Raw genomic sequence first — 27,173 nt, 5'->3', positions numbered from 1 at the left:
CATAACACCAAGGTTGGCGGGTTCCATCCCCACATGGGCCCCTGTGAGCTGCGCCCTCCACAACTAGATGGAAGCTACTTGACTTGGAGCTGATGGGGCCTGGAAAAACACAGGTTGTTTTTTTTTAGTTACTGTTTACACCTGAAACTAATATAAAATAATCTGAATGTCAGCTATAATTAAATAGAGGGATATAAAGTACAGGAATGTAGTCAATAATATTGTAATAACGGCAGTGTCAGATGGGTGACAGACTTACTGGAGTTATGACTGTGAGATATATAAATGTCTAATCACTATGTTTTGTACACCGGAAACTAATAAAAAAAGTTATTGTTTACTAGGTATGATAAAGGTATTGTGGCTGTGTAGGAAGTTGGTTTTTAGAGATGCATGCTGAAGTATTAGGAATGAAATGGTCGTTTGTCCACCTGAAATACATCAAACTAAATGAATTAATAGATGGGGGGGAGGAAGCACACGTTCTAGTATGAAGGGGGCAAATCGTGGCTACGCGTCAGACTCGCGTAGGCTGAGACCACAGCCGACCGTGACCGTGACTTAGCCTGTGTGTCTGCCTGTCCTCGCCTTTTCCTGGCCAATTGCTCTCCTCCCTCCTGGCACGTGATCTTATCCCCGCTCTGCCGGCCGTCTCGGGTCTCAGCCCACGACAACCGCAGACGGACCCTCCCCCACAAAACCGTGTGATGTGGGTTGTACTTCTGGGCCCCTGCTTTTTGTCGCTTGGCTGCGCTTCCCACCCGCAGGTGGCGATGATGTTTCTGTTTATATGCCATGTCTGACTGCGATGATACTTAGGGCCACCGCCAGGTCCCCCGGGCCTGCACCTGTCGCCCACCTGCCGCTCCCTGCGCACATCTGCAGGCGCCCCTGCAGTGACAGTAGCTGCTGCTTCTGCTGGGAGTGCCGACCCTGTCACTAGCCTGGCGACTTCCGTAGCCATAGACATCCGCGGCGCGGCACCTCGGACCTGACCGCAGATCCCGCCGGCGCCCCTCCTAGCCAAAGGCTTTGTCACACCCCCGCACCCCAGCTCGGGAACCCCGCCCCGAAGGCCCCTGCCCCCTGCCCCCTGCCCCCTGCCCGAGGAACTGCACTTCCCAGCAGACGCCGGAGCAGCGCCCGCAGCGCCCGGCCTGCTCTTTGGCTCCGCCGGCGACATCAACCGTTCAGCGGCTGCAGGTTGGCGGGGAGCGGCGCGGGGAGCAGGTGCCCCGGGGTGGGGGCGCCCCGGGCGTGTGCGGCAGCGCGCGGGACGGTGCGATCTGGGGGCCGGGGAGGGGCGGAGCAGGGTGTGCCGGGCACGGGCAGCCGGCCACACAGCGCTCGGCCCCGGCGGGCTCGGCCTCGGCCTCGGGACCGCCCTTTTCCCTCCGAGCGGGGCCTCGCGGGTGCCCGGTCCCGGGCGGCGCGGACGTGGGGGACAGGAAAGGGGCCTGTATGGGCCCAACTCCCCCCCGCCCGACCCCCGATCCCTCCGCGTCGGGGAGCGGGGCGGGAGTGGGCTGGCCGGGGCGTTCCTGCTGCACGCGGGCCCTCGGCCGGGGGCTCCTAGACGCCTTCCCGGCTGCCCTGCCCTCCTCGCAGCCCGGGGGCCGTCCCCGCGGCCCGCGCCTGCGTTTTAACTCGGCCTCACCGCCAACCGAGCCCCCGCGCGGTAGTTTCCCCGCTCCCACCTCCCAGGCGGGGCCGCTCACGCCCTCGGTGGCGTGGCAACGGCGGAGCTCGGGTCCGAGCGTGGGGCGAAGAGCAAGCGGAGCTTCCACTGGGGGGCAGTCGCGGTGCAGGCAGACGACAGTCACACAATTTGGGATTCGGGAGTGCGCGGGGGCGTGCGCTGCTACCTCCCAAGGCTGTGCGGGGAGGGCGGCTCGCGTTCCTAGACAGGGGACGGCAGGGCCACGGGCTGAGGACAGCAGGGCGGTGTGCTGGGCGCCAGCGGGGCGGGGCTGGGGCGAAATGAGGCGACAGCGTGGGCCCGGGAAGGGCCGGGCTTCGTTCTAAAGGCAGCAGGGTCCCCGGAAGGCCGCGGAAGGGCGAGCCGGCAGGGCGGGCAGCCTTGCCCAGCCGGCTCGCCGCGTGGCCTGCGCCGTCCCAGCTTTTCCAGCTGGGGGCCGGGGCGGGGCGGGGCCGGGCCAGCACCCTCCTGCCTGCCCCGGCCCTGCTGACCCTCCGGCGCCCTCTCTGCAAACCCCACCTCACGAGGGGCACACCTGGCCCGCTGGCCGTCCTCCTCCCGCACAGGATGCCCGAGGGCCCCGAGCTGCACCTGGCCAGCCGCTTTGTGAACGAGGCGTGCGGAGGGCTGCTGTTCGCCGGCCGCGTGGAGAAGTCACCCGTCAGCCGCAACCCGGAGGTGCCCTTTGAGAGCAGCGCCTACCGCATCGCGGCGTCAGCCCGCGGCAAGGAGCTGCGCCTGACCCTGCGCCCGCTGCCGGGGGCCCGGCCCCCACGGGCGCCCCTGGCGCTGGTCTTCCGCTTCGGCATGTCGGGCTCCTTCCAGCTGGCGCCCCGCGAGGCGCTGCCCGCCCACGCGCACCTGCGCTTCTACACAGCTCCGCCCGCGCCCCGCCTCGCCCTGTGCTTCGTGGACGTCCGCCGCTTCGGCCGCTGGGACGTCGGGGGCGAGTGGCAGCCAGGCCGCGGGCCCTGTGTCTTGCTGCAGTACGAGCAGTTCAGGTGGGACCAGCAGCTGCTGTGATGCCCAGCGCTGGGCTCTGCGCCTGGCTCTGTCAGCGCCTCGGAGGCCCGCGAGGGGCAAGTCCCAGCCCCTTCTGAGCCTCAGTCCCCTCCTCTGAGACCAAGGCAGTGTCCTTCCCTGGGGACAGCTCCCTGAGCTAATGGGTGTGAAGCCCCCAAACTGATGTGGTATGAGGTGCGGGCAAGACGTGGGCGAGCAGGCATGCCACGGCCCCTCACACGGCTCCTGGGCCCTCAGGGGCTAAGAAAGGTGGAGGGCTCTCACCTGGCGAAGGGAGGCTGGGCAGGAAGGAAGGGTTTCAAGGTGGTGGGGAGGGGACTGCCTCATGACATGGTTTCTGAGTCAGCTTTCGTGGTCTCCCACATTCTGCCTGCCCACTGGTCTGTCTCTCACCGTCTCCGTGACTGTCTCCTGCCTGCGGGAGGAGTTAGCAGCCCGACCTGGGGTGTGATACAGTTAGTAAGATGGCAGGGTCAGCCACTTCCCTTCCTCTGAAGAGGAAACGTGTACGAGTCTCTGCTTCATACCAGGCCCTATTCTAGGTGATGGGGTGCAGCAGTGATGAAGACCGATGTATTCCTTGCTCTCAGAGCCCACGTTCACGCAGGGCAGGGGAAACAAGGAAACAAACTAGATAAATTCAAATAGACACATTCCTGAAGGAAAAATCTAATGACTTTTGGCCCAGGAGGTGGGGGCATTAGGAAAGGCCACTCTAGGAGGTGATATTTGAGCTGAGGCCTGGCTGAGAGCCAGCCCTACGATGCTCTAGAGGAAAAGGATTCAAACTGGAGATCTGGCAGGTCCTCCTTTCCTCGGAGCAGCTCACCTTCATGGGCCCCGAGGAGTGGCGCAGGGTGTCTCTGGTGCCACAGAAGCCACTGAGCCTTCCCAGGCATGACCCCAAGTGCAGCCCCAAGGAGACACCTGTGGTCCTGGATTCTCCTCCTGTCAGGTCCCAGTGTAACTCGTGGCCAGCTGGCTCTGAAGTTGCTAATGCCTGGTGAGCATTTCAGTTGTTTGGTCCTACAGCTGGGAGCCTGGAGGGATCTACTCCCCTCAGAGAGCTGGCCACCCAGGCGAACCTTCCACTCTTCCTTTCCCCCCAGTACTCTGTCTTTGGGCCCCCTATTTTAGATGCTCTTCAGGTCCATCACTGAGTCAGTCTTGCCATGACACAGTGAAGAGAGACCCATGACCCTTGGAGGTGGGGTGGGGGCTGCTGGGGCCCTCGCTAGCCAGGATTGGCTCACACACACACACACAACCTGCTGCACAGAGCTAGTACCAGCCTCCTTGGAATCGGCAGGTCTTGAGAAGAATTGACCCCACCAATGTTAATTCCCCATCTCTAACTAACCAGAAGTTCTAGAAAGGGAGCTCCAGATCACAGGCATGCCTGAGGTCCTGTGATTACCTTGCTCTCAAAAATGTCTGGAGCCTGAGGCACTCTGGTGATATACAAACAACAGATACAGACTCACGTGTGTTCTCTTGAACTTGTAGCTTTTGATTGGTATGTTTTATCTTTCATAGTGAATTAAAAATCCTGTTGTTCCCATTTAACAGATAGGAAAACTGAGGTTTCCACTGTCAAAACAGCAGAGGCTGGGGTAAGGGGAACTGGGACTCCCAATTTCCTTCCCCTGGCACTTAGGAACAGGATCCCCCAGCTCCTCCTCCCATCCCATGGCGAGGTGGGGGATGGGAGCAGAATTGGTCTCACATGCCCAGGCTGTGTCCCACCAGGGAGAATGTGTTACGAAACCTAGCAGACAAGACCTTTGACCGGCCCATCTGCGAAGCTCTCTTGGACCAGAGGTTCTTCAATGGCATTGGCAACTACCTGCGGGCAGAGATTCTGTACCGGTCAGCAGGCAGGCCATGGACACGAGGGAAGCCTGGGGTGGGCTGGTGTGCCCTGCAATCCCCACTGCTTAGCATGGCCCCCCTCCACCCACTGCAGGCTGAGGATACCCCCCTTTGAGAAGGCCCGTACGGTTCTGGAGGCCCTGCAGCAGCACAAGCCGGTGAGCATGTAGCGAGGCCGGTGCACACTTGTCAGTGAGGGCTGCAGGTGGGCTCGGCTAGGTGTCTCCAGTGTGGCTCATGCAGGTCCTTTCTGGGCTTCAAGCCTCAGTTTCCCCTTCTTACAATGTGTGTGTTGGGGTTGGGGCTGAGGATAAGTCCTACCAAGCTCAGAGATGGTCTGCTCCCTGGGGGTGGCCAGCTGCCTCACGCTGACAGCCAGGCCCTGCCCCTGCCGCTTCTCCAGAGCCCGGAGCTGACCCTGAGCCAGAAGATCAGGGCCAAGCTGCAGAACCCGGACCTGCTGGAGCTGTGCCACTCAGTGCCCAAGGAAGTGGTTCAGCTGGGTGAGTCCCGGGAGGCAGAGACGCCCAACTACGTCTGCTTTGGAATGCTGTAACCCCGGGACAGCTGCTGCGCCCCTCTGGGCCCGGTTCCCTGCCTGGGAAATGGAAGTTTGTAGACCCAGTCGTTGCTAAGTGGACTAGGCCTCCTCCTCATCAGGTGTCTATGTCCTCCAAGCTGCTCAGGAGGCAAGCGGGGCAGGATTCTTAACCCTCCTCTAGGATGGGCAAGCCATGGCCCAGAGTGGGGAAGACACCAACCTGAGACCACACAGCTGGAGAAGGGAGAGCCTTGGCCCCTGATTCGGTCCGTCAGGCTCCCCCTCCTGTGTCCGCCTGAGTCTGACCTCTGCCCTCTGCCTGGCTCCTCTTTCCACAGGGGGCAAGGGTTATGGTCAGGAGAGTGGGGAGGAGGACTTCGCGGCCTTTCGAGCCTGGCTGCAGTGCTATGGCGTGGCGGGCATGAGCTCCCTTCGGGACCGGCACGGCCGTACCATCTGGTTCCAGGTTTGGGCCCTAATGCTCACATAGGCAGACAGAGACCCCCAAGGAGGCGGGTATGGTGGAGAGACCTTGGGTCACAGTAGGGCAGGAGCTGGGGTTTCTGTCTAGGTCCCCAAGATTTAACTATTAAATCTTGCATTTTTGTCCTTTATTAAATCTTGCATTTTTGTCCCCCAAGATTTAACTTTATTAAATCTTGCATTTTTGTCCTTAACCCCTCAATAATAAAGAATGTGTCCCTGAGAGGCTAAGCCTTCCCTTGGTATCCTCCTCCCATCCTCTGAGTCCCAGGGTCCCAGCTAGTGGAGCAGCCCAAGGCAGGGTGGCTTTGATGCTGGTTCTAACCCGGCAGAGAGTGTGTGTGTGGGGGGGATCAGAGGCTTCCAAGGGGAAGAGCTACAAGGATATGGAAGGATCAGTGAGTCCTGCCTCTCCAAGGAAAAACAGCCCCCGCGCCAATCAGGCTGATCCTTGAATTCTCCCCATCCCTTTAGGGGGATCCTGGACCTCTGGCACCCAAAGGTGAGTTACTTCTACTCTAGGGAGCTAAGAGAGCAGAAAGGACGCGTTGCCTGCAAGGGCTGCAGCAGTCCCTGCTCCCCACGCCACCCCTGGGAGTTACCCTGGAGTGGGAGGGTGGGAATCTGGAGAAAGGTCCCAAGGCACCAGGACATGCAACACCAGCGTCAGTATTGTGCAGGGGGCAAGTCCCGCAAGAAGAAATCCAAGGGAGCACCGCGGGGTCCTGAGGACAGAATGGAGGTAGCTCCCATTCCCAATGCCTCCCTGCACTCTCCCCTGCCCTGGGGGACCTCCCACACCAGCCTTTTGGTCAGCTGACTTCTGTTGACAATGGGAGGCAGTAGGGGGTCCTAACCCACCTCTGAACTACTCTCTCTGAGCCCCTCAGGAACCTGTGCCTCTCCCACCCAGGACCCTCCACCTCCAAACAAGACCCCTTCCAGGACACGAAGGGCACAGAGAGGCCATCCTGAGCAAACTACAGCCCAGCAGCCCGAGGGGACTAGCGTCCAGCAGGACCCAGAAGTCCCCCCAGTTGCTGAGAAAGGGAAGAGGAGGGGGCGACAGGCAACCTCAGGTGGGCCTTCCTCAGCACCCTCCTTTGCGGATGGACAGGCACCACCCACAGGGGTTCTCCAGGGGATTCGGTGTGGACAAAGGAGGGAGGGGGGCTGTCAAGGCCTGGGCCTGAGCTGCCACCTCACCTGTCCTCCCCGCAGCCTGCCACAAACCCCGAAGCATCAAGGCTGACACCGTGTCTCTGGAGCCCGAGGGCACCGTGGCGCCATAGCAGGGGGCTCTCCCAGCTGGCGCCTTCCTTCCGGCTGCCTGGCCTTGGGTCTCCGCCTGTGCCTCCCTAGGGGCAGGCGGTGGCTGAAGGGGGCTGGGTGCCCACGGCCCTGGGGCTGCTCCCTAAACAACTGTGATGTTTTCAACTGTATCTCACCTCCCCCATTTTTAAGCCCATGTGAAAAATGCTGTATTTTTAAAAAAATAAGTTAATAAACTTGGGAACTTCTTGGGTTGGCTGCAGAAGTCTGGGATGGCCGAGTTAGGAGGGCCTATTGCCTGGCCCTGAGGACGGGGCCACCTCCTGGTCTGTAAGGCCCTGGCTCTCAGAGAGGACAGTCGGCCTCTGCAGGCGCAACCCCTCAGGGTGCATAGACGCTGGCCCCAGGCAGCCCGGGGCTCCCGGGCCTGCAGCTGCCCCGGACTAGGTAGGGGCCAGCCAGAGCCCAGCAAGCGCAGGCCCTCCGCCTGCTCAGGGGCTTCTTACCTCATGCTTAGTCAATTCGGGGTCACTGATATCCCCACGCTCTCACGGGGCTGCAACCCAGCCCCTGCACACAGATCACCTCAGACTTTGCCCCTGTCCCCCAATGCCTGGGGACAAGCCTGGGGCTGGGCCCTAAGGGGAGAGAGGAAGGGCCACCAGCAGGGTTCCTAAGGCACGGGTTTATTGTTCTAGAGGTAACTCGTCCTTGCTTCAGATGGGGGAGGCAAAAAAGAGGAGCCCCCAAAGCCTTCGGGAAACAAACCCCACCCTCAGGGACTCAGTTCAGTGGGGGCTGCAGTGTGAGCAACAGGGATCGCACTTGGAAGGGAGAAAAGGTGAGCTTCAGGCGGGCCTCCCTAAGGGGCAAGTGGCCAGCAGGGTCGCGCTGTTCCAGGAGGTCGCAGCTGGAGAACAAGAGGGACTGTGAGGGCCCTTCGAGGGCAGGACACCCACTCCCACCCCGCAGCCCACTCACAGGACGGCCTCCTGAACCGGCAGCGATGTGTGCAGCCAGCAGTCCACGTGGCTCCCATGGGCCTCGTACAGCCTGAGGACCAGCGTGCGACCCTGAGGACTGGCCTCAGCCTGCGGAGGGCGGTGGGCGGTGGGCGGGGGGGCGGCGGGCGCAGGCGGGGCGGGCGCACCCCACTCAGGCCCGCCCCTCCGCGCCCAGCCCCGCCGCGCCCAGCCCCGCCCCGCCGCACCCCGCCCCGCCCCGCCGCACCCCGCCCCGCCCCGCCGCGCCCCGCCCCGCCGCACCCCACCGCGCCCCGCCGCACCCCGCCCCGCCCCGCCGCACCCCGCCCCGCCCCGCCGCACCCCACCCCGCCCCGCCGCACCCCGCCCCGCCCCGCCCCGCCGCACCCCACCCCGCCCCGCCCCGCCGCACCCCGCCCCGCCCCGCCCCGCCGCACCCCACCCCGCCCCGCCCCGCCGCACCCCGCCCCGCCCCGCCCCGCCGCACCCCACCCCGCCCCGCCCCGCCGCACCCCACCCCGCCCCGCCCCGCCGCACCCCGCCCCGCCCCGCCCCGCCGCACCCCACCCCGCCCCGCCCCGCCGCACCCCGCCCCGCCCCGCCGCACCCCGCCGCGCCCCGCCGCTTGCCTGCTTGACGGTCTCCAGCACGACGGCTGGCGAGGACACGGAGAAGGCACTCCAGGCCGCGGCGGGCGCCGGGCCCGGGGCGGGCAGCGCCAACAGTGGGAAATTGAGGCTGTAGGCCGCGCGGATAACGCCCGCGTCCTGGAAGGAGCCTAGGCGCGGGCCGGAGAGGGATACGCGCTGGGAACGGGGGTCGGCGCGAGGCGCCGGTTTCCCCAGCGACAAGCGCACAAAGCGAGGCTCGGAGAGGGGCGCGGCGGCACTCACCCTCGTGCGGCATCAGCGCGTAGGTGAACTCGTGGCGCCCCATGTCCGCAGTGGCGTCGGGGGCCTTGGGCGCCCGCAAGCTGGGGGGGGAGGGCTGGGCTGCAGTTCCGGCCGGGGAGACCCGCGGGCCCGCCCGCCCGCGCCCGCGCGCCGCACTCACAGCGACAGGCTGAGGACGCCGCCGCGCGCCGCCGCGCCGTACTTGCAGTCGTTGAGCAGCGCCAGCCCGAAGCCGTGCTCCGACAGGTCCATCCAGCGGTGCGCCCACACCTGCAGGGCCCACGCCAGGCGTCCTCAGGCCCGCCTCGGCCCGTCATTCGGGCGAGCGCACGGTCTGGGGGCCCAGGACTGACGCCAGCTCTCAGCCACGGGCGGCCTAGTACCCGCTACACAGCGGCCACTAGCCGCCGGCTCCCCAGGAGGACGCCGCGCACCCGCCCACCCCGCACGGCCCCGCACACCTCGTAGCGCGCCCAGTCCCAAGACGTGTTGTAGTGGGTGGGCCGCTGCAGGTGTCCGAACTGGACCTCATAGGTGGCCTGGGGGCTCCGCACACGAGCAGGGAACTCCACCTTCAGGAACTTGTGGGCCTCGTGCCAGTGCACCTGGAGTGGGGGAAGGGGTGAGGGAGGGGCAGACACAGCCGGGGAGGACGGCCGCCACCCGCGCCTGCTACCTCGGTGTGGAAGCGGACGTAGGGGCAGCCCACGTCCAGGACGACCTCCTGGCTGAGCCGACTGTTGGGGCTGATCTGCAGCAGGAAGCAGGCGCTGCCCCGCACCCCGCCCGCAGTGCCGACCTCCAGGGCCCCTGCCTGGCCCAGCACTGGCTTCCTGTGGGGTAGGGGTGGGAGGCACTGAGCCCGGGCCTGCTGACGGGTAGGCGGAGCCAGAGGCCTGTCTACCCCTCCCCCACCCCTGCGCCCTGCCCGCAGCACCGTGTCTCCAGGTGGTAGTCCATGACGTCCCACGCGTCCCAGTAGAGGGGGACATCATCAAACAGCACAAACTGGTTTCCCAAGGCACCCTCGGCAATGGCCTCCCTGAGAGGAGATGACGTTTGGTTCTTTACATCTGTATGCTCAGTGGTCTCTCCAGCTGCTTGACGTAGAGTGGGGACAGGGTGACTAGGCCCAGGGGGATGGGTCTCCCAGCCCCGCCTGCCCTGCTCCATGAGTGGGTCCCAGCCCAGAGCCACTGGTGAGCTGCTGTGGGCAGTGCTGGGGCAGGGAACGGAACGGGGTCTAGAATCCACCTGCCAGACCCGGAGAGAGGGCAGCGAGAGGCTGGTACCTGCCAGAGGCCACCAGCAGCAGGGATGTCAGGCGGCCGGTCGGCTCCAACCTCACCCGGATGATGCCATTGTCCAGAGTCACAGAACCATCAGTCTTGGCAGGAGGGGGCCTTGAAGTTGAGTTGGCAGGGGCTTCCCAACAATAGCTCCCCACCCCAGCCCCAGCCCTGCCTCACCACGTGCTCCAGACTAGGGGGCTCAGAAGCCCATGTTGAGGAGGGCCCAGGACAGCCCCCGCCCCACCCGGATGTGTGTGCCAGCACTCACCTCTTGCACGACAAACACGGGCTGCTGGGGCAGGAAAGGCTGCAGTGAGTTGGGGGCAGGCGCAGGAGCATAGCCCATGCTGGGCACTGTCACCAGGGCTGGGGACGAGGCCTGGGCATCAGCGCAGCCTCATGTGGGGGTGAACGGCTGGGCGGAGATGCCCCTCCTATCGTGCTACTCTCCAGCCTAGGGCACCCAGGCAGGGAGCCCTAGGGGAGTGTGGCTGGCCTCTATCCGTCCTGCTGCGTGGCAGCTTCTCCCCAGCTCATACCTAAGCTGTGGGCCCCTCCAGGCCTGGGCAGGGCCAGCACTTCAGTGCGTTTCCAGGGCAGCGTGTTGACAATGAGGAGACCCTCAGGACCTGGCTCCCCGGCACACAGCGCTGCGGCTGCCTTGCTGAGCAGTGTGTTGCCATGGGAACGGATGTCTGAGGAAAGATTGGTTGGTCACGGTGGGCAGTGGGTCTGGGGTGACGCAAGTGTCCCACAGGGGACACTGGGCTCAGTCCTGGGTGTGGAGAGGGCAGCCTAACCTTCGTAGTGGGACATGGCCTCCTCTGCTACCAGCTGAATGCAACTTCCCGTCACTACGTCATGGAACTGGTTCAGCAGCAGGAGCCTGGAGGAGCCAAGGGCAGGGATGGGGAAGACTGAGTGGGCTGGCAGGAGGAAGGAGGGCTGGGAGGGGCAGCTACACAGGTGTCTGGGGTGAGGGCAGGCGGGGTGGGGGGCAGGGGGCAGAGCAGGGCCAACCTCCAGAGGTCCTGCAGCTGGGCTGCCGGGTACAGGAAGTGGACACTGCGGGCTAGGGCCAGGCTGCTGAGCAGCTCCACGTCGTGCAGGATGCGCTCACATTCCCGGTTCCCTTTCTTGATCTGAGCCAGGACAGCGGGGGTGGGGGGACGAGTGGCAGTGTTGTCTGCTCAAGCATCCCAGGAACCTGCCCAAGCCCTCCCTGGCTCAGACCCCGATGGCCCTGCAAGTCCTCCTGATAAAGACCCCTGTAGGTGTCGCAGCCTCCCTCCCTCAGCTCAAGCCTCCTCCAGGCTCCTGACCCAGCAGGCTCTTGCACTTCTCTCCTCAGCTCCTCCTTGGAACACACCTCCTCCCCAGGTCTAGGCCGGCTCTGTCTCCTGCTTCCTCACTGACCCTCTACAGATCAAGAGCACACTCTCCCTGCTCAGCTGAGCTGCCAGCTTCTGACCTGAGCGTGGGTGGTGTAAGTGCCATTATGCAGCTCCAGGAAGAGCTCCCCGACCCACGTGCACAGCTGCCCCGAGTCACTCTCCAGCGCAGAGAAGAGTCGCCCAGGAGAAGACAGCTGCACCCTGAGGGAGACCACAAGCCTGGCTCACCGTTCTTCCACACCACAACGGACAAGAGGTACAGCCCCCAAAGAAAGGAGCTGCCCCCAGAACGCTCCCAGTCCACACAGAGCCAGCTCTGGACACTCCACGAGAGTTCTCTCTCTGGTGAGTTTAAGTCCCTTCCCACTCAGCTTTCCCCCCACCGCCACCCCCAAAGTGGAAGGTGGGAGGAGCCCAAGGTCCAGGATTGGGGAAGGACAGGCCCAGTGGAGGGTGGAGCCACATGTTTGAGCAGAAAGAACGGCTCAAGCCAAGGGCTCTGGACAGGGCTGTGAGCAGCTCAGTGAGGGCTGCAAGTGGGCCAGGCCTGACCTGGGCAGCCCATCTGTATTGCACAGTCGCTTCAAGCGGTCCACCATGGTCTGGGTGGGGCCACCGCCCCCATCCCCAAAGCCAAAAAGGAAGGCACTGTGGTTGGTCCTCCCTTTGTCCCGGTTTTTGGCCACTGTCTTCAGCACCTGAACAGGCAGGGGCAGGTCAGGTCAGCATGGGTCAGCCTAGGACAAGACACCCAGCCCTCTTCAGTCTTCCCCACCCCCCAGACCCCCACCTCAGCTACTAGGTACCCTCTCACCTCCTCCACACTGCCCTCCATTCCATATGAGTCACCGGGTGGGAAGTGGGTCAGCACACGGGAGCCATCCAGCCCCTCCCAGAAAAAGGTATGGTGCTTCAGGTAAGGAGACAGAGGCAGAGGAGAGCAGCCAGCATCAGGGCTGAGGCGGGCTTGGGCCTTCCCGACCTGCCCTGCCCTGCCCGCGTGACTAAGCAGGGGGCATGCCCTCTCTGCGTGGGGGTGGGGGGGTCTGTCCAGGACCCCTGAATAAGCCTGGGAAGAGATGAATGGGCCAGGTGGGGCTCAGGCCCACTCTAACGTCACCTCCTGGGGTCTGCTCACCGGGAAGGAGTTCACCAAGTTCCAGCTCAGTTTCTGGGTCAGGAAGTGCCTGATGCCACAGCCGCGCATGATCTGGGGGAGCTGAGCTGAGTAGCCAAATGTGTCCGGCAGCCAGAACTGTGCGGGAGAAGGGGCTCTGGGGCGTGGGAACAAGGGCTGTTGGTGCAGCAGCCCCCGCCTCAGCCCTCACTCAAGGTCCAGGTCCAGCCCCCTGCGCCTGCAGGCACGGCAGCCCCTAGCCTACCTCGGAACATATCTTCCCAAACTCCTGCAGGAAGAAGCTCTGGCCCTGGAGGAACTGTCTCACCATGGCCTCTCCACTGGGCAGGTTCCCATCCTAGCAGAGGGAAGAGTGAGGCAGCCGGGGTCACGCCAGATGGGGACAGGCAGGAGCGCAGGCCGCACACCCCGTCAGGACGAGCCAGGGCTCTGACCCAGGGCTAGAGCCAGCACCCAGCTGTCCACCTGTCTGCGTGCCGGGGGAGCTTCTGGGCTGGGTCGTGCAGTCCCAGTGCTTGAGGCCCTCCTCCGCCTTAGAATTCCAGAGACTAATAAGCACTGCACAGAAGGGTGTGAAGGGCCTACAGGAAGCCACAAAGCCGAGGCAGGAAGCCCATGACCCTGGCCAGAGGCTGAGGGTGTGCAGACCACTTACCATCTCCACCCAGGTGCCCCCCACAGGCACGAACTGCCCTCGGCAGGCGAACTCCTGGAGCCGGGCGTGCAGGCCAGGGTAGTGGGTCTTCACCCACTCCAGCTGCTGCGCCTGTGAGGCAGATGGGGAGGGAGCTGCACAGGGAGTGACAAGGACCCCACCCAGGGCAGAGTATCTGGGGCCCAGTGCGAAGCTGAGGGTGGGAAGAGCCCTGCCCCTCAGGCCAGAGAAGCTCCCGGAAGCTGTTTTGGATCTGGTGCCCCACATGGCTGTCCCTCTGACCTGAGAGCAGGCAAAGATGAACTCAGGATTCCGCTCCATGAGCCGCACGGCTGTCACCCAACTCCGGGCACATTTCCGCACAGTCTCCTTGAAGGGCCAAAGCCAGGCTAGATGGGAAGGGGGCGGAGGGTGGAGGCGAGCAGCAAGGCCCAGCTGCACACAGGTCTGCAGCCTCACGCGTCCGCCCTACCCTGACCAGGCCCAGCCTGGACCTCGAGGGCTGTCCTTGCTTTCCTCCCACCCAGGTCCTTCCTTTTGCAGCCTGTGGCACCCGTCCTGAGCTGTCACTTCAATCACCTCTGCAAGGTGGGAGGAGGGGTTGGGGAAAGGAGGCCACCAGGGCTATCAGGTCAATTTTACAGGTCAGGAAATGGAGGCCCTGCACCCTGGTTTAGACACCCCCAGAGAGGATCCTATGAGAAGCGGGTTAACCCTCGGTCAACTCTTTCTCTAACACACACTGATGGATATCTCAGAACAGAGGGCACAGCTCCCCAAGATGGGCCGTGCAGGGCAGCCATCCTGCGTGAAGCTCTCCAGCCTCTCTTGAGCACTAGGCCTCGGTTCCTTACCAGCCAGAGCCCCAACCCCCCACCCCCCACCCTGGCATATCAGAGAAAGCCCTTGTTCTGGTCCTGAAACCTTAGTTGCATCAGATCCAATACTTTGGGGAGCTTGTTAAAAATGTGGACTTCCCATAAGCCTCACAAATACTGCCAATTCATCAGGTTAAAAACTGAACCCCTGATCCTCCCTAGGAAACCTCACCCGGCACTTGAACCCCCACCTCAATTACTTCCACATCACTCCTCTCTGATGACATGGGCACCTTGTCAAATTCTTATTCATTCTCACTCAGTTCAGTCACTTCCTCCTGAAAGTCTCTTTTGAATCCCCCCAACCCAGCTGAGTTAAGTGCCTCTTCTGGGCTCCCCAGCCCCCGCATACTTTCCTCCATCATGGCACCAACTGTGTCTGCCCATTTTGTGATCATCAGTCTATAATTCTACCCAGCACCTAGCCTGGGGTCACATGGGGTATCAGATTTTGTTGAAATGAATAAATGAAGTTATATCCAGCAAAGCCCATGGTCCAAACCCCTTGCTCCATTTTACAGATGGAGAAAATCGAGGCCCAAGAGAGGCAAGAACTTGCTGAGAATCACATAGAGCTCCCAGGGCATTCCTGTCCCCCCAGCCAACCCAGCCAGCTGCCCCCTACCTGTATCAATGTGGCAGTGCCCTGTGGCATGGATGGTATGTTGGCTTTCACCTCCACGCTGGCCAAAGAACCTGGAGGCCAGGTCCTGGGCCATCGGGAAGGTCTGGGGCTGGGTAGGATCGCACACGTTCACGATCTGGTTGGCTGTGTACAGCGCCTGGAAGCTGCGCTGGTTGTCCTCCCCGAGGCCCTGCGGCAGGGTTCTCTCCTTAATCCCATCTCCAAGGGTTCTCAGCAGAGCTCTGCCCTACCTCCAGCCCTCTGCCCTGCTGGTCTCCCTCCTCCCCCCTTTAGAGAAATCCTCAGCACCGGGCTAGGCAGAAACACTCTCCCTGTTTGGGATTCCCAGAGTCCCAACTATCCAAGCCAAGAAACTGCCTGCCTCGAGTTCTCTAGAGAGTGGCCAAGTGGGGTGGGGCGTCAAGTACCTTGGCAATGCCCAGTAGCAGCTCCAGGTCCACCAGGAGCTTATGGACATCCCGGTGGAAGACGGCCAGCTCAGCCCGGCTCACCTGGAACATCTTCCCTGGGTCAGGGGCTGCGATCATGGTGCCCTTGCCAGCCCCCAGGAGCCCATTGCAGGCTACTTCCACATAGAGGGTCAGGCTGCAAACGTGGGGAGGCAGCCTCAGGCCAAGGGACTGGCAGAGGCCTCTGGGGGTTTGGGGAGGGAGGTCTGAGGAGGCATCCAGACGACCCCTCCCCACTCACCTCCAGGACCCACCACCCAGAGGACCCTGCAGTACGTCAGGTGTGTGTGCGCGCGGGTGGGCCACAGTACAAGCAGCAGCCTAAACGCACACTGTGATGGTGACAGCCTGGCCACGGTCGGCACGAGCAAGCAGCCCAGCCTGGAACTGTGTGACTCATGCTGCTCTTTAGACTTTTGTTCCCCCAGCTGTCTTTACAGAGCACTGCCTTGGTCTCAGAACCCTCTCTGCATATTAAAAACATGTTTGGATCTCCCAGAGCAAAGACCCATCAGCCAACACGGGGCAGGTCGTTCTTTGGAGCAGCACGGTGGGCTGCGGTGCTGTTCTGCTCGGTCTTCAGAGAGCAAACACGACTTCCTTAGGGCAGCCCTCCCCGACCTTCCTCCCACCCCTCTCCTAAGTCTGGAACCGAGTTCTCACACTGAGCTCCCAGCATTGTCTCTGAGTCCTCAGAGGTTTGTAATTGCATACGTGTATGAGGCCCCTGGCTGTGGAGGACCGCACCACTCACCATCAGTCCCAGCATCCAGAAGCACCAGACACACCGAGTTCAACAAATATTATAACATACAATCGTAATGTCTAAGAAAGAGTTTTTAATGGTCTCATAAAATGCTTGTGTTGTAAAACGGAATGAAAAAAATCAGGATGCAAAATATCAAAGAAATACAACCTCAACTAGTACAAACTGTGCGTGGAAGAATTCTGAGATGAATGCCTAGATATGAATAATGGTCATCTCCAGGTGGTGGGACAATGTGATGTATTTACTTCTTTGTGTTTTTCTGTGTTTACCGTAAAAAAGCAAGCATTACTTTTTTTATAGCCAGAAAAAACAACCTGCTTTTAAAAAACAAAATGAGATTTGAGGATGGTGTGTTGGAAGCAGGTGTGTTTCCAAGATCATTCTGGGCCTCAGCTCCTCCTCCCCCACTGTTGTCCCCTCCCCCATAACCCTGGTCAACCAGGGCACAGGGACTCACTCACCTCCGGGGGTCTCCTGCCCCCAGCCTGTCAGTAAGGACATAGCTGGTCTTCTCTCCCTCTTTGGTCAAACCCTGGTAGAAGAGGAGTGACAGAGACCGGCCTGAGGATTTTGGACAGTTCAGGTGAAGTATAAGCTGAGGGAGGCCAGGCCCCTCCACCTGGTCCCCAGCTCTGCCTTCTCTCTCCCAGCAAGGCCGATTGATAAATCAGGGACCCCTGGTAGCAGGTGCCCCAATCCCCATGGCAGCCAGTGTCATGACCACCAAATGGCACCAGCAGAAAAGACCCTGGTGTTATGGGAAGGGTCTTGGGCAGGCATCAGAAGACCTGAGTGTGGCTTCTGGTGGCCTCTGTATTCCTGAGGAAGTATCTGAAAGGAAACTCTTGAAATCAGGGATAGGTCTGCCTCAGTCCCTGCTTTATCCCCCGTGCTTAGCCTAGCGCCCTGCCTGGAGAGGGCATTTAGGAGCCACCTGCTGAGCCAATGGAGGGAAGGGGCAGGTCTTTGCCATCCTTCCATACAGGAAGGACAACAGTCCTACCCTGAGGCCGAGTCCAGCTGGAATGGAAACTCTATGTGCAGAGTATGTCTATAGAAACTACGTGGAAGAAGGAAGTAAGCTCCGTCTACCTCAGCTTGTTAATCTGGAATGGGCATAAGGACCCACCACATAGGGTTATAAAGATTAGACGTGATGTGGTTGGGGGCATAAACAAGACGCTGAATCAGTCGCTATCTCTGGGGAACTGGGCTGGGACGGCAGGCAGAGATCCATTACTCCAGGGCAAGAGGACTTAATTTTTACTTTATACTGTCCAGAACTGTTTGAAAAATTTCCCCCATATGTGTACATTACAGATAATAAAAACTAGTTCATTAAAAACTAAACAGTGATGTGGTCTACAAAACCACTGGTCTGGTGCCTGGCACCTAGTAGAGGGTTAATAAATGATTCTGCTGTACTTATTATTGCATGACACTTGACTAGGAACTCCTGTCAGCCCAGAATGAGAAGGGGGCCAAGGAGTGGTGGTGTTGGTTTAGCGCTAATTACGTTGCAACCCATAAGCCATCCATTTAACTTCCCAGTATAAGGGGGGCCAATAAAACAGGGGTGCAAGCAGCAACCCCCCCAGTCCTGAAGTCCTGGTATCAGCCTGTAGGGACAACCACTCAGCTGCGGCTTCTCCAGAGACCAGAACTGAAATGCGGCCATGCTGGGCCTTAGGGCAAGGCTCCTTACCTGCACAGGTTCCCCGTCGTGCCACACCAGGCCTTCTCCATCACTTTCCCAGCAAAGGTGAACTTCCTGACCCACCCATGCCTCCGGGATGGTCAGCTCCACCCGGAACCAACAGGTCCACCATCTGCAAGAGAGCCACTGAGATGGACCTCAGGGTTGGCTGCGTCCTTTTGAAACGGTGCTTCCTTGAATAAAGGGTCAGTAGGGGCTTGAGACTTTCCCTAAGTATCTGTAGCATCACAAGGTACACACTTTTGATCGACAAGAAAGAAGCCACGGGGTGTGCAGCATGGTGCAGAACAGAGGCAGAGGAGACAGCGGTCTGTGACCCATCCTTCAGGACTGGGGGAAAGGGGGAAAGAGCTGCCGCGACGGCCGAGGGACGGGGGGCTGTTCCCAGCGGAGGGGGCTGCTCTGCCGCGGGCGGCCGCCTAGGCCAGAGGGTCGGCACCGGAGGTGCGGGTGGCCCCTCCCGAGGGTGGGCGGCCAGGAAGGGGGCCCCTGCCTTGGGCCCGCTGGCCCCACGCTCCTCTGCGAGTTACCCACGTGGGTCCGAAGCTGTCGCCGACCTGCGCGGGGCGGAAGTCCTGCCGGACCGCCTCCTGGTAGGGAAGCCTGTCCGGGGTCAGGAAGCTGGCGAGCGCGGACACCGGGCAGCTGTCCCCGAAGAGCCTGGCCGGGAGGGACCAGTGGGCGCGCGCTCGAGGCCCGCTCTCCCCCCGTCCCCTCCTCCCGGCTCCTGCCTGGCCCCCGGCTCGGGTGGCCGCAGTGTGGCGATCCCCCGGGAAGGGAAGGCTGAGGCGCCCTGGACGAGGGGCCACACCTGCCGCGGAGATTACAGTCGGTAAAGTAGAGCGGCGACACGAACTTCTCCACCCGCTCCAGCGTCGTGCGCCAGTGCTTCAGGGCCGGGGCCGCCGCCGCCGCCATCGCCGCGCCGTGCTCCCGGGAGAGGCCCGGGCGCTGCCAGCGCGGGCTGCAGCCAAAGGTTCCGGCGTCCCGAGGCGCCTTCCCGCGGGGCCGTTGTTCTTGCAGCACGCAGCTCCCAACTTGGAGCCGGGCGCTGAAAACGGAAGGCAGTGCTTCCGGGGCTGTCTTCGCTGTCGCCCGGGCTAGCGGGCCGGCCACCCGGCAAACCCCTACACGGGAAGCGTGACGCCTCGCTTCCCCGCCCGTTTCCGGCGGACCGTCTCCGTCCGGAAGCTAACGAGGCGCGAGACGCCGAGCGCGCAGCTCCGCGGGAGCGCGCGGCAACCCCCCGGCCCTCCAGGCCCAGCCCACCTCTGGCTCTGGCGTCCCGGGGCAAGAACCGGGGCTCCAGGGATGCACATGGTGTTAAACGGGGAGGGATTTGCACCCCAGGGACCGCTGCTTCCTCTGCTGTTCTATATCAATGACTGTCAGTCATCACCAGAAACCAGCAAGATTGTAACTTGCGATGCCTATCAGTCATAGCACTGCAGACCCTAATAGAATACTGTATTTCACCACAGCACCGACGAATTCAGAGAAACCATAATGCCAGAAACACCTCAATTTTCACGTTACCCTAGTAGACCACTGGCAGCTTTTTCCCCCCTCCTAGGATTACCAGGGAGTTATCTATAAAACCGTTAGTAAGAAAAATATATACACAGCATTAGCCCTGATATTTTAATGAAAATACTGACCAAGTCAAATTTACATTTCAAATGCAAATTACACGGAAAGGTGACTGTACAGAATATCAAACATGATTTAAAATAAAGATAACTTGCTATAATACAGGCTGGGTTCAGAGCTTGGAGCTCAGATATCAGAAGGCAGGAGGGTTAAAAATGCTGCTTGTGAAAACCCTGGTTGTAGGTGAAGCCCCCCCTTCTTTCAGTTGCACTGGTAGACTGGGATTTTCTCCTGAACCGGCCCCGAAACCCTATCCTGACCTGCAAGCAGGTGCTCTGGACTTAACTGTGCAGAAACAGCAACAGCTGGGGCCCCATCAGTTTCCCCTGCAATTCCATGCAGGGATCAAACCAGCAACCTTGGTGTTACATATTAGCACCATGCTCTAACCAACTGAGCTAATCAGCCACCCCACATGATCTTCTTCTTGAGTGAGCAGAGGGGAATAGTTGAGTTATTGCTGAGAAAACCTGAAGATCTCCCCCTTCCCAATCAGTCTGTATCACTCTATCCCAAAGTTAAGACATTGCCACAGCTTCACCCTAGAATCTCCTCCCACAAGGCTCTTGTGTCACTCTACATTTCTGGGTTCAGTGTCTCTTGTGTTATGTTCCCCCCACCCCACCTCCAACACACAAACAAATAAAAAATCTAAAATCATTAGTTTACCATGTATTTTGAAAGTCCAGAAGCCAAAACTTTGTGGGGTTTTAGTGGTGGTGATGGTGATTTTTAATTAAAAAGCAAAAACCACACAACACTGGTTACTTACAACTCTGACTAGGGTCACAGTTGCTAAAGGAAAATCCAGAAGTCCAGGCTGACCACACGTAAAAATCCTAATCACTCATGTCTGCCAGTTTAAATTTATGTTATTAAAAAAATATATATTCCATTTTCACTTGCTAATGAAATGTACCAAATCTGTTCCCTCCCAACCCCATTTATACCACACGCCTTATACACACTTCTTTGAAATACTGGTTTGGTATTTAAGTTGTTCACCCCCATTTCCAATAAGGGTAACAAAAAATATAGAGAATACAAACTATATAGCTGGACAACTTACACAAATATAAAGTATTTCCAAACAGTTGAAATAAGGGGGGGGGGAACCATGTACTAAAAGAATGAAAATTTGGGATATTTTGACTTGAGACAAATACAAGTGACTGCTAACTATTTAAAGCAAAATCCTGTTGGTACCGTGGATAAGGAACTAAGCCCAAATCCCTGCTTCCCAATAGTTCTCCTCTGAGGACAAGGGACTTGGGTTGCAAGTTTATTCCTTAAGTAAGAACCAAGCTTTATTTATTTACAAAAAAAAAAAAAAAGAAAAGAAAAATAAAGTTGGGGCAAAGGGGAAGACAAGTTTTACACAAAAGTACTACAACGGTAACTCCCTTTGGTAAAAAGTGTAATAAATGTCTTGTACATCTGTTCATAGGTACTAAATCTGAAGCCACATAGAACTATGGTACACAAGAAGCTAGAGCAGTTATGCTAGCACATCAAAGCATATTTCTTTTAATAAAAAATTGACAGTATGTACATTATTTACAAAAAAAGAAAAAAACCAAGTTAAAATTGTGTGTGTGTGTGTGTGTGTGTGTGAGAGAGAGAGAGAGAGAGAGAGAGAGAGAGAGAGAGAGAGAGAGAGAGAGAGAGAGAGAGAGAGAAAGCTGGTGGATGGCACTAAGGTAGACTAGTGAAGAAGCAGGTACAAAACAGTTCCACGGGAGCTAAAAAGGAGGACTGATTGGAACTTGTTGAGGTTGCGAACCAGAGGAGAGAGTGAAGGGAAGGTGGCAAGGGAGTCACCAGGAGTCACACCCACGAGATGACCAAGTCTAAAGCCAGACGCAGCTCCTCTATCAAATCTAGATGTGCTCGAGCGAGTGACCAGGAATAGAATCAAATCCAGTTTTGTCCCCCTTTTGGGGGGAGAGGAGTAGTGACCATCAGTTACCACCCATCTAGGTGTTGAGTCCTCCCCCAGTCTGTTTGTCGATGCATGCCCATCAGTTAAGGTGTGAACAGCACCTGGTTCCCTCAGCAAAGGTCAGGCCCCAGGAAACTCCAGTCTTAGCTCTGCTGGTGTGTGCACGCAAGCTGAGTGTCTCTGTGCTTGCATGGATTTCCTTCCCCTTCAGGCAGGATACTACCGAAAACCCCGTGAGGAATGTTCCAGCTCCAGCCGTGTAAGGTACCCATGTTTCTTACACATAGCCCACTTGGCGCCAGGTTGCACCAGCCACATACAGGTCAGGTGGCCATGTCCCAGAGAGGCCCAGTGAGGCTTGAAAGGCATGTTCCTCATTTCTTCAGTGCATGGGAGGGTCCGTGAACCCACCCCCACCCCACACACACCTCCCTCCAGTTATGTACTCTGGCTCTGCAGTTACGGGGCTTTGAACACGGTGCCGTACTTGACACGGTACTTGTTAATGCTGACAAAGTGCAGGGTTTCTGTGTCACAGGTGGTGGTACAGGGCACCAGGCCCTCCAGCCCCTCACCCATGAGCCACTTGCTGGTCTCTGCTGCCATTTCACGGGGCACATGCTCCTTGGTCCATTTATCTACCCAGGCCTGGAACCTCTGATGGAGCCTCTTGCTTACACGCTCATGGGACTGCAAAATAGAACAAGCAAAAAACAATGAACTAGGACCGAAAACTCCCTTCAAATACAAAGCCCAATTTTCTCCTAAAGTAGCAAAGATGTGGGCTCAAGTCTCTGATACCACTGGTTAAAAACGAACGAACAAACAAACGATTGAATGAAAGAAAGAGAGACAGGAAGAAAGCAAGCAAGCAGGCAGGCAATAGGAGTCTGTTCAAGAAGAGAACTGAAAAGGTTAAGAACAGAGCATGTAAGGAGTTGGAACCCATTAAGCCCCCAAAGAAATTCCAACTCAGGGTCCGGGCAGAAGTAGCTCAGCACTTCTCAATTTTAGCATTCATTAGCATCACCTGGGCAACCTGATAAACTACAGACTGCCTTCCATCTACCTACATTTTAAAATCAGCATCGCAGCTGATTCTAATGTACCCCAAGTGCGACCCAAGTTGCGGTACATTAGGTGGCACCTGGGGTGCTGCTGGTCATTTCTATCAGCATGGCATGCACCGCGAAGGAAGGCAGCACACCACAGAAGACTTCAGACCCACTCTCCCTTCAGAGCACCCCAACCCCACCTGGCACAGCACATCTCCAATGCAGGTTCACGTTCCTACCTATGCAACCAGAAATATGTACTGGTGCCCACATGCAAGGCAGAGTAGGGGATAAGGGTGGATGAGGGGCTGCCCAGTTCCCCAAACCATTTGAATCAGAAACATACAAACAACGCACAGCACCAGGCGCGAAGCACATCAAAGCGCCCACCCAACATCTGCCAATGTTCTGTCGTCCTTGCACACACATCCAATTCCAAGCAGTGCTTGATCGGCCCCTCAAACCTGGCAACCCCTTTCTATTCACAGCTGTGCCCCCAAATTTCCCACTGACTCAAGCAAAACAAATAAAACCAAACAGCGAAGACCGCCAGGCATCATCCTGGACGCCCTCCTTCCTCTTCCCTCGGGTGCTGACCTAATCATTACCACATCCTGACAACTGCACCTCCGAATTACATCTCCAGTCTGTCTGATTCTCACAACTCCACTGCCACCCTTCTGCTAGCCCGTCAGCAGCACGTCTCATTTGGACAAAAGCAGTCCAACTCAGTGCTCACACTCAGTCCCATTCTCCTCAGAGTCCAAACCATGTCCCCCATGTACCTCAAACAAAATCCAAACCATGGCCTGCGAGACTAAGTATGTGGCCTCTGCCCACCCTTCCAACGTCACGCCTCCCACATTCCTGTGGCTCCAGCCACACGGCTGGTGTTAGTTCCTCACACATGCCAAGTCCTTTCCTCCCTCCCTTGCCTTGCACTTGCTTGTTTCCTCTGCCTAGAAAATACCAACCACCAACTCTTTACCAGGCTGGATCCTTGTCACTGTTCAGGCCTTAAGTGTCTCCTCCTTAGAGAGGTCCCCCCCCAATGAACGCTGGGCCTGCGTGCCGGTTCCCCTTGGTCACTTCACCTAGTTTCTCTGTTGGTAGTGCAGATCACACTATCTTATCTGCTCTATTTCATGACTGTCGTCCAGGACCTGGAACAATATCTGGTACCTAAGTGCGTCAGGAAGCCCTCACAATTGAGATGACGTGTGAGAGCAAGGAGGCCTCATGCAAGCAATACCACCTGCAAGTAAATGCTGGAAGGTGCCACCAGCTGTTACGGGTTCAACCGTGCTCCCCGCCCTCCAATTCACAGGGTGACATTCTAACCCCCAGCACCTCGGAATGGGACCTTGTTTGGAAGTAAGGCTGTTGAAGATATAATTAGTTTCGTGGAGGTCGTAGGTTGTAGGGTGAACCCATAATGCAGTATGACTGGCATCCTTTAAGAGGGGGAAATTGTGGACAGACATGCACACAGGGAGAGCACTATGTGAGAGGCGGGCAGATATTCGCAAGCCGCAGAATTCCAAAGGCCAGCACAGCACCCGAGCCCAGGAGAGGAGGAAGATTCTCCCAGACAGCCCTTGGCAGGTCTGAACCCCTCTGCAGCACCCCGATCTCGGACTTCTGGCTTCCAGAACTCTGAGACAATACACTTCTGATTGTGTAAGTCATGCACCTGTGGTACTCTGTCGCGGAATCAACAGACTAATACTCCTGCTTACTCAACAGTTCTCAAACGAAGAGGAGGTTTTCATAAAGGAAGAGCAAAGCCCCGACGCCTTGGGGCCGGCTGGGCCTCACCTGATGGGCCCGGAGCAGGGCGGTCCTCCGATACATGTAGTCCTCAGACTTGATCACATACACCATCTTGTAGGAATTCAGCTTGAACCTACACTCCAGCTTATCCAGGCTATCCACATTCTCCATGTTCTTCTTGCTGTTGCCTTCCTTCCCTTCCTTTTCCTGCTGTTCTCGACCACGCTGGCACTTCCGGATCCTCCGAAGGTTCCTGCAAAGCAGAAAGCCCCGCAGGATGACAGCTCATCCAGACAGACTCACACGACTCCTCCAGAAGAGTTTTCCTTATTCTGCGTTCACAGCACTCATCACAAGTTTATTTACATACATATAAAAAGTGCCCAGTGGTGTCATTGTAAAACAAATATTCAACTGCAGAGATACACAGAAATCTTCAACCATGCCCTACCCCAATTTTTCAAATCCCACTTGCCTTGGCAGAGGTAGCAATTGTTAGCAGTTTTGATTTAAAACCTTCGAGGTCTCCCAAAATTAAATAAGCAGTCACTTGCTGTAGTTCTGCTTTTGGGATTTAAGAGACAAAATCAGATCACACTATAAATATTACCCTGCTCTTCTCAACTTTGCCCTGACTCTCATGCAGATGTTTTCATCTCACCGCACATAGATCTGTCTCCCTCTCTTTAATGGCTGCAGAGGAATGTGACTTAATTTAACCATTCCTTAACAGGAATCAATCAGGGCTCCTCCTCTGAACCACAGAGCACAGAAAATTATTTTAATGCCTATTTTTTCAATTCTTCCATAGATGGTTCATTAACTAATGTTATTCTACATACACAGGAAAGAAGACAATTCTCATCAATGGATGCCTTGATGCGTATTTAGAGCTTCATTCTCTCCAACAATGACCAGAGAAAGCTTAGCTAGACAATTACACTTTTTCCAATACTTTGCTCTTAGAAACACTGCTTCGGTGAATGTCTTTCTATACATGTATTTCTGTAGGACAGCAGTTCTTTGGTCCAAGGACCCCTGGCAGTCTCAAGACCCTTTTCAGGAGGTTTGTGAAATCACAATTACTTTTATCATAGTACTAAAACATTATTTGCCTTCCCTTTTTACTTCATTAACACACACACTCGCAGTGCGAAAGTAGTGGAGAATAAAAATGCTGGTGGCAGCACCAAGCTGTCCTCAGAAACCGTGGTATCCTTCTTTCCAGGTACTGGCAATGAAAAAGAAAGCTGGTTTAGCGGAAGAATGTCCTGATGAAACTGAATTTTAAATGGGACCCCAATCCCTTAGTTCGCATGGTTTTAGTATGCTATGTGGTGAAATGGGAACCACACCGAAGTACAGAACCCCTGAAGAAAGGCACTGAGTTTGCCTGAGCTGCAGACGGAGCACCAGTGTTACCTGAAAGACGACCGACTAGACAGCTTGGGGTAGCTGGTACACACGTGCCCAAAACTGAACAAGGGAGACTGGCACTTCAAGGAAAACAACTGCACACATTGTTGCCCATAGTAAGATTTGAGCTTTCTAGTGAAACTTGGGAGTTTGGTACACTAGTACTTGCCACCGTAAGCTAACAGCTGCCCACTATCTAAACATGTGTCTGATGAGGTCAACGGCAATGTTAATGTGATTTTTTTGGATATTGTAAAATGAAAATGTGTAAACGCCTGGGAGGTCTACCGTTTTCCGAAAAAACAATTGCATGAAGCTATATAGAACGCGTGGAAACAATTCATTCCAAGTATAAGATACACAAATGGACTTTGATATTAACTACGACAAGCTCATTGATGTTTCACTGACACCGCAACTAACCTTCAGGAAACTACCACTCGAAGAGTTTTGTCCTATCAAAGAATATCCCCAATTATTTGAAAGAATATGAGAATAATTATCTTTCTAGCTACACATTTGAGTAAGGCCAGATTTTCTTCACATGTTTCAACCAAATAACATAGTGGTAAATACTACCAGACATAATTCGTATAAACAAAAGCTCAATCTCTCAGAGTGAAGGAATCTCAAGGCCCAAAAGACTGAGAACCGCAGCTCTAAGGCAATTAGAAACCAAAGTTCTGGGGTAAAGGTCACACACATTAACGCGGACTCCAGAATGACTGCATCAATTCCTGTATTTTCCTAGGGCACATCAAAGTGCCTCCCTTCTCTGTACTCTCTGCACACAGATTACAAATCTTTTAAAACCTTGTGCCGACCTAGTGAGAAACATGTATTTTTATTATACCATTTCATAAACACAGAGACTAAGTCTGTTCTGTTTCGGGGCCTGGCAGAGCAGCTGCCCGAAGTCTGCGCCAGGCATCAGTGACCGCAGGAACCTAGCAGAGCCCTTCCGCTCACACCCCTTTCCTAGTTCCCACTGGGGCGGAGTCTAATGATCCTGGGGTAATACTGTGTTTCCCCGAAAATAAGACCTAGCTGGACAATCACCTTTAATGTGTCTTTTGGAGCAAAAATTAATGTGAGACCCGGTCTTACACCATATTGTATTGTATTATATATTATAGAAGACCTGGTCTTACATTATAGTAAAATAATACCGGGTCTTATATTAATTTTTGCTCCAAAAGATGCATTAGAGGTGATTGTCCAGCTAGGTCTTATTTTTGGGGAAACACGGTACCTTTCTGGAAATGTAAGGCATGAAATTCAATTCTAAACTTTTGGGATGGAAGAAAGCCACTCTACTACAGCAAGACCTGTTTCCTACTTTTGAAACTCTTTTTCAACCTCAGAGAACCAGCATTACAATCTGCCCTTATGTGGGAGTGGTGGGGAATTGAAAAGATGATCCCCAAAGAGTTAATAGAGTGGATGGCTGGTTTGCTCAGTGTTAGCGTGCAGTGCTCATAACAGCAAGGTAACCGGTTCGATTCCCACATGGGCCAGTGAGCTGCGCCCTCCACAACTAGATTGAAAACAACGACTTGACATGGAGCTAATGGGTCCTGGAAAAACACACTGTTCCCCAATATTTCCCAAAAATAAAAAATAAAAAGTTAAC

At 57.0% G+C, this 27,173-nt stretch overlaps 3 protein-coding genes across 14 annotated transcripts in view; 1 reads left to right on the top strand and 2 right to left on the bottom strand.

Moving 5' to 3' along the window:
• Positions 1-768: 768 nt before the first annotated feature.
• On the top strand, positions 769-7,928 carry NEIL1 (nei like DNA glycosylase 1). 7 transcript variants are annotated; one of them, XM_081047875.1, is made up of 10 exons: positions 769-1,203; positions 2,266-2,700; positions 4,472-4,591; positions 4,689-4,752; positions 4,998-5,097; positions 5,474-5,601; positions 6,093-6,120; positions 6,299-6,360; positions 6,532-6,697; positions 6,840-7,139. In XM_081047875.1, exons 2-10 carry the CDS (start codon positions 2,267-2,269, stop codon positions 6,908-6,910), a joined length of 1,173 nt encoding a protein of 390 aa, XP_080904001.1. In that variant the 5' UTR covers positions 769-1,203; position 2,266; the 3' UTR covers positions 6,911-7,139. The 7 variants fall into 7 exon arrangements, 5 of the variants coding, with proteins under 5 accessions (XP_080904001.1, XP_080904004.1, XP_080904005.1 ...); XM_081047879.1 differs by having other exon boundaries at positions 949-1,203; positions 6,509-6,697; XR_013993304.1 differs by lacking the exon at positions 6,840-7,139 and adding an exon at positions 7,791-7,928 and having other exon boundaries at positions 1,069-1,203; positions 6,501-6,697.
• Positions 7,561-18,880, bottom strand: MAN2C1 (mannosidase alpha class 2C member 1). Of its 4 annotated transcripts, none has more exons than XM_081047873.1 (26): positions 18,516-18,880; positions 18,239-18,364; positions 17,693-17,816; positions 16,449-16,519; positions 15,177-15,354; positions 14,749-14,938; positions 13,528-13,634; positions 13,246-13,356; positions 12,835-12,927; positions 12,591-12,707; positions 12,267-12,362; positions 12,005-12,150; positions 11,530-11,653; positions 11,079-11,200; positions 10,859-10,944; positions 10,598-10,753; positions 10,327-10,424; positions 10,059-10,153; positions 9,704-9,808; positions 9,443-9,599; positions 9,228-9,371; positions 8,927-9,036; positions 8,767-8,846; positions 8,503-8,651; positions 7,872-7,943; positions 7,561-7,800 (listed from the first exon to the last, which is right to left on the bottom strand). In XM_081047873.1, the coding sequence occupies exons 1-26, from the start codon at positions 18,620-18,622 to the stop codon at positions 7,753-7,755; spliced, it is 3,012 nt and encodes a 1,003-aa protein (XP_080903999.1). In that variant the 5' UTR covers positions 18,623-18,880; the 3' UTR covers positions 7,561-7,752. The 4 variants fall into 4 exon arrangements, with proteins under 4 accessions (XP_080903999.1, XP_080903997.1, XP_080903998.1 ...); XM_081047871.1 differs by having other exon boundaries at positions 7,872-7,981; positions 18,516-18,877; XM_081047872.1 differs by having other exon boundaries at positions 7,872-7,981; positions 8,969-9,036; positions 18,516-18,866.
• A 439-nt stretch (positions 18,881-19,319) lies between these two features.
• Positions 19,320-27,173, bottom strand: part of SIN3A (SIN3 transcription regulator family member A) — a 64,855-nt gene continuing 57,001 nt past the window's right edge. For all 3 annotated transcript variants that reach the window (XM_081049985.1, XM_081049984.1, XM_081049986.1), the window contains 2 exons: positions 24,170-24,377; positions 19,320-21,986 (listed from right to left, as the gene is read on the bottom strand). In XM_081049985.1, the coding sequence (XP_080906111.1) occupies positions 21,756-21,986; positions 24,170-24,377 (439 nt within the window). In that variant the 3' untranslated portion in view covers positions 19,320-21,755. The remainder of the gene's footprint in view (positions 21,987-24,169; positions 24,378-27,173) is intronic.

This window comes from Rhinolophus hipposideros, assembly GCF_964194185.1.
Source record: "Rhinolophus hipposideros genome assembly, chromosome: 5".
Classification (NCBI taxonomy): domain Eukaryota; kingdom Metazoa; phylum Chordata; class Mammalia; order Chiroptera; family Rhinolophidae; genus Rhinolophus; species Rhinolophus hipposideros.
The sequence above is the reverse complement of the archived record's forward strand: the minus strand, read 5'-3'. Positions and strand labels throughout refer to the sequence as shown.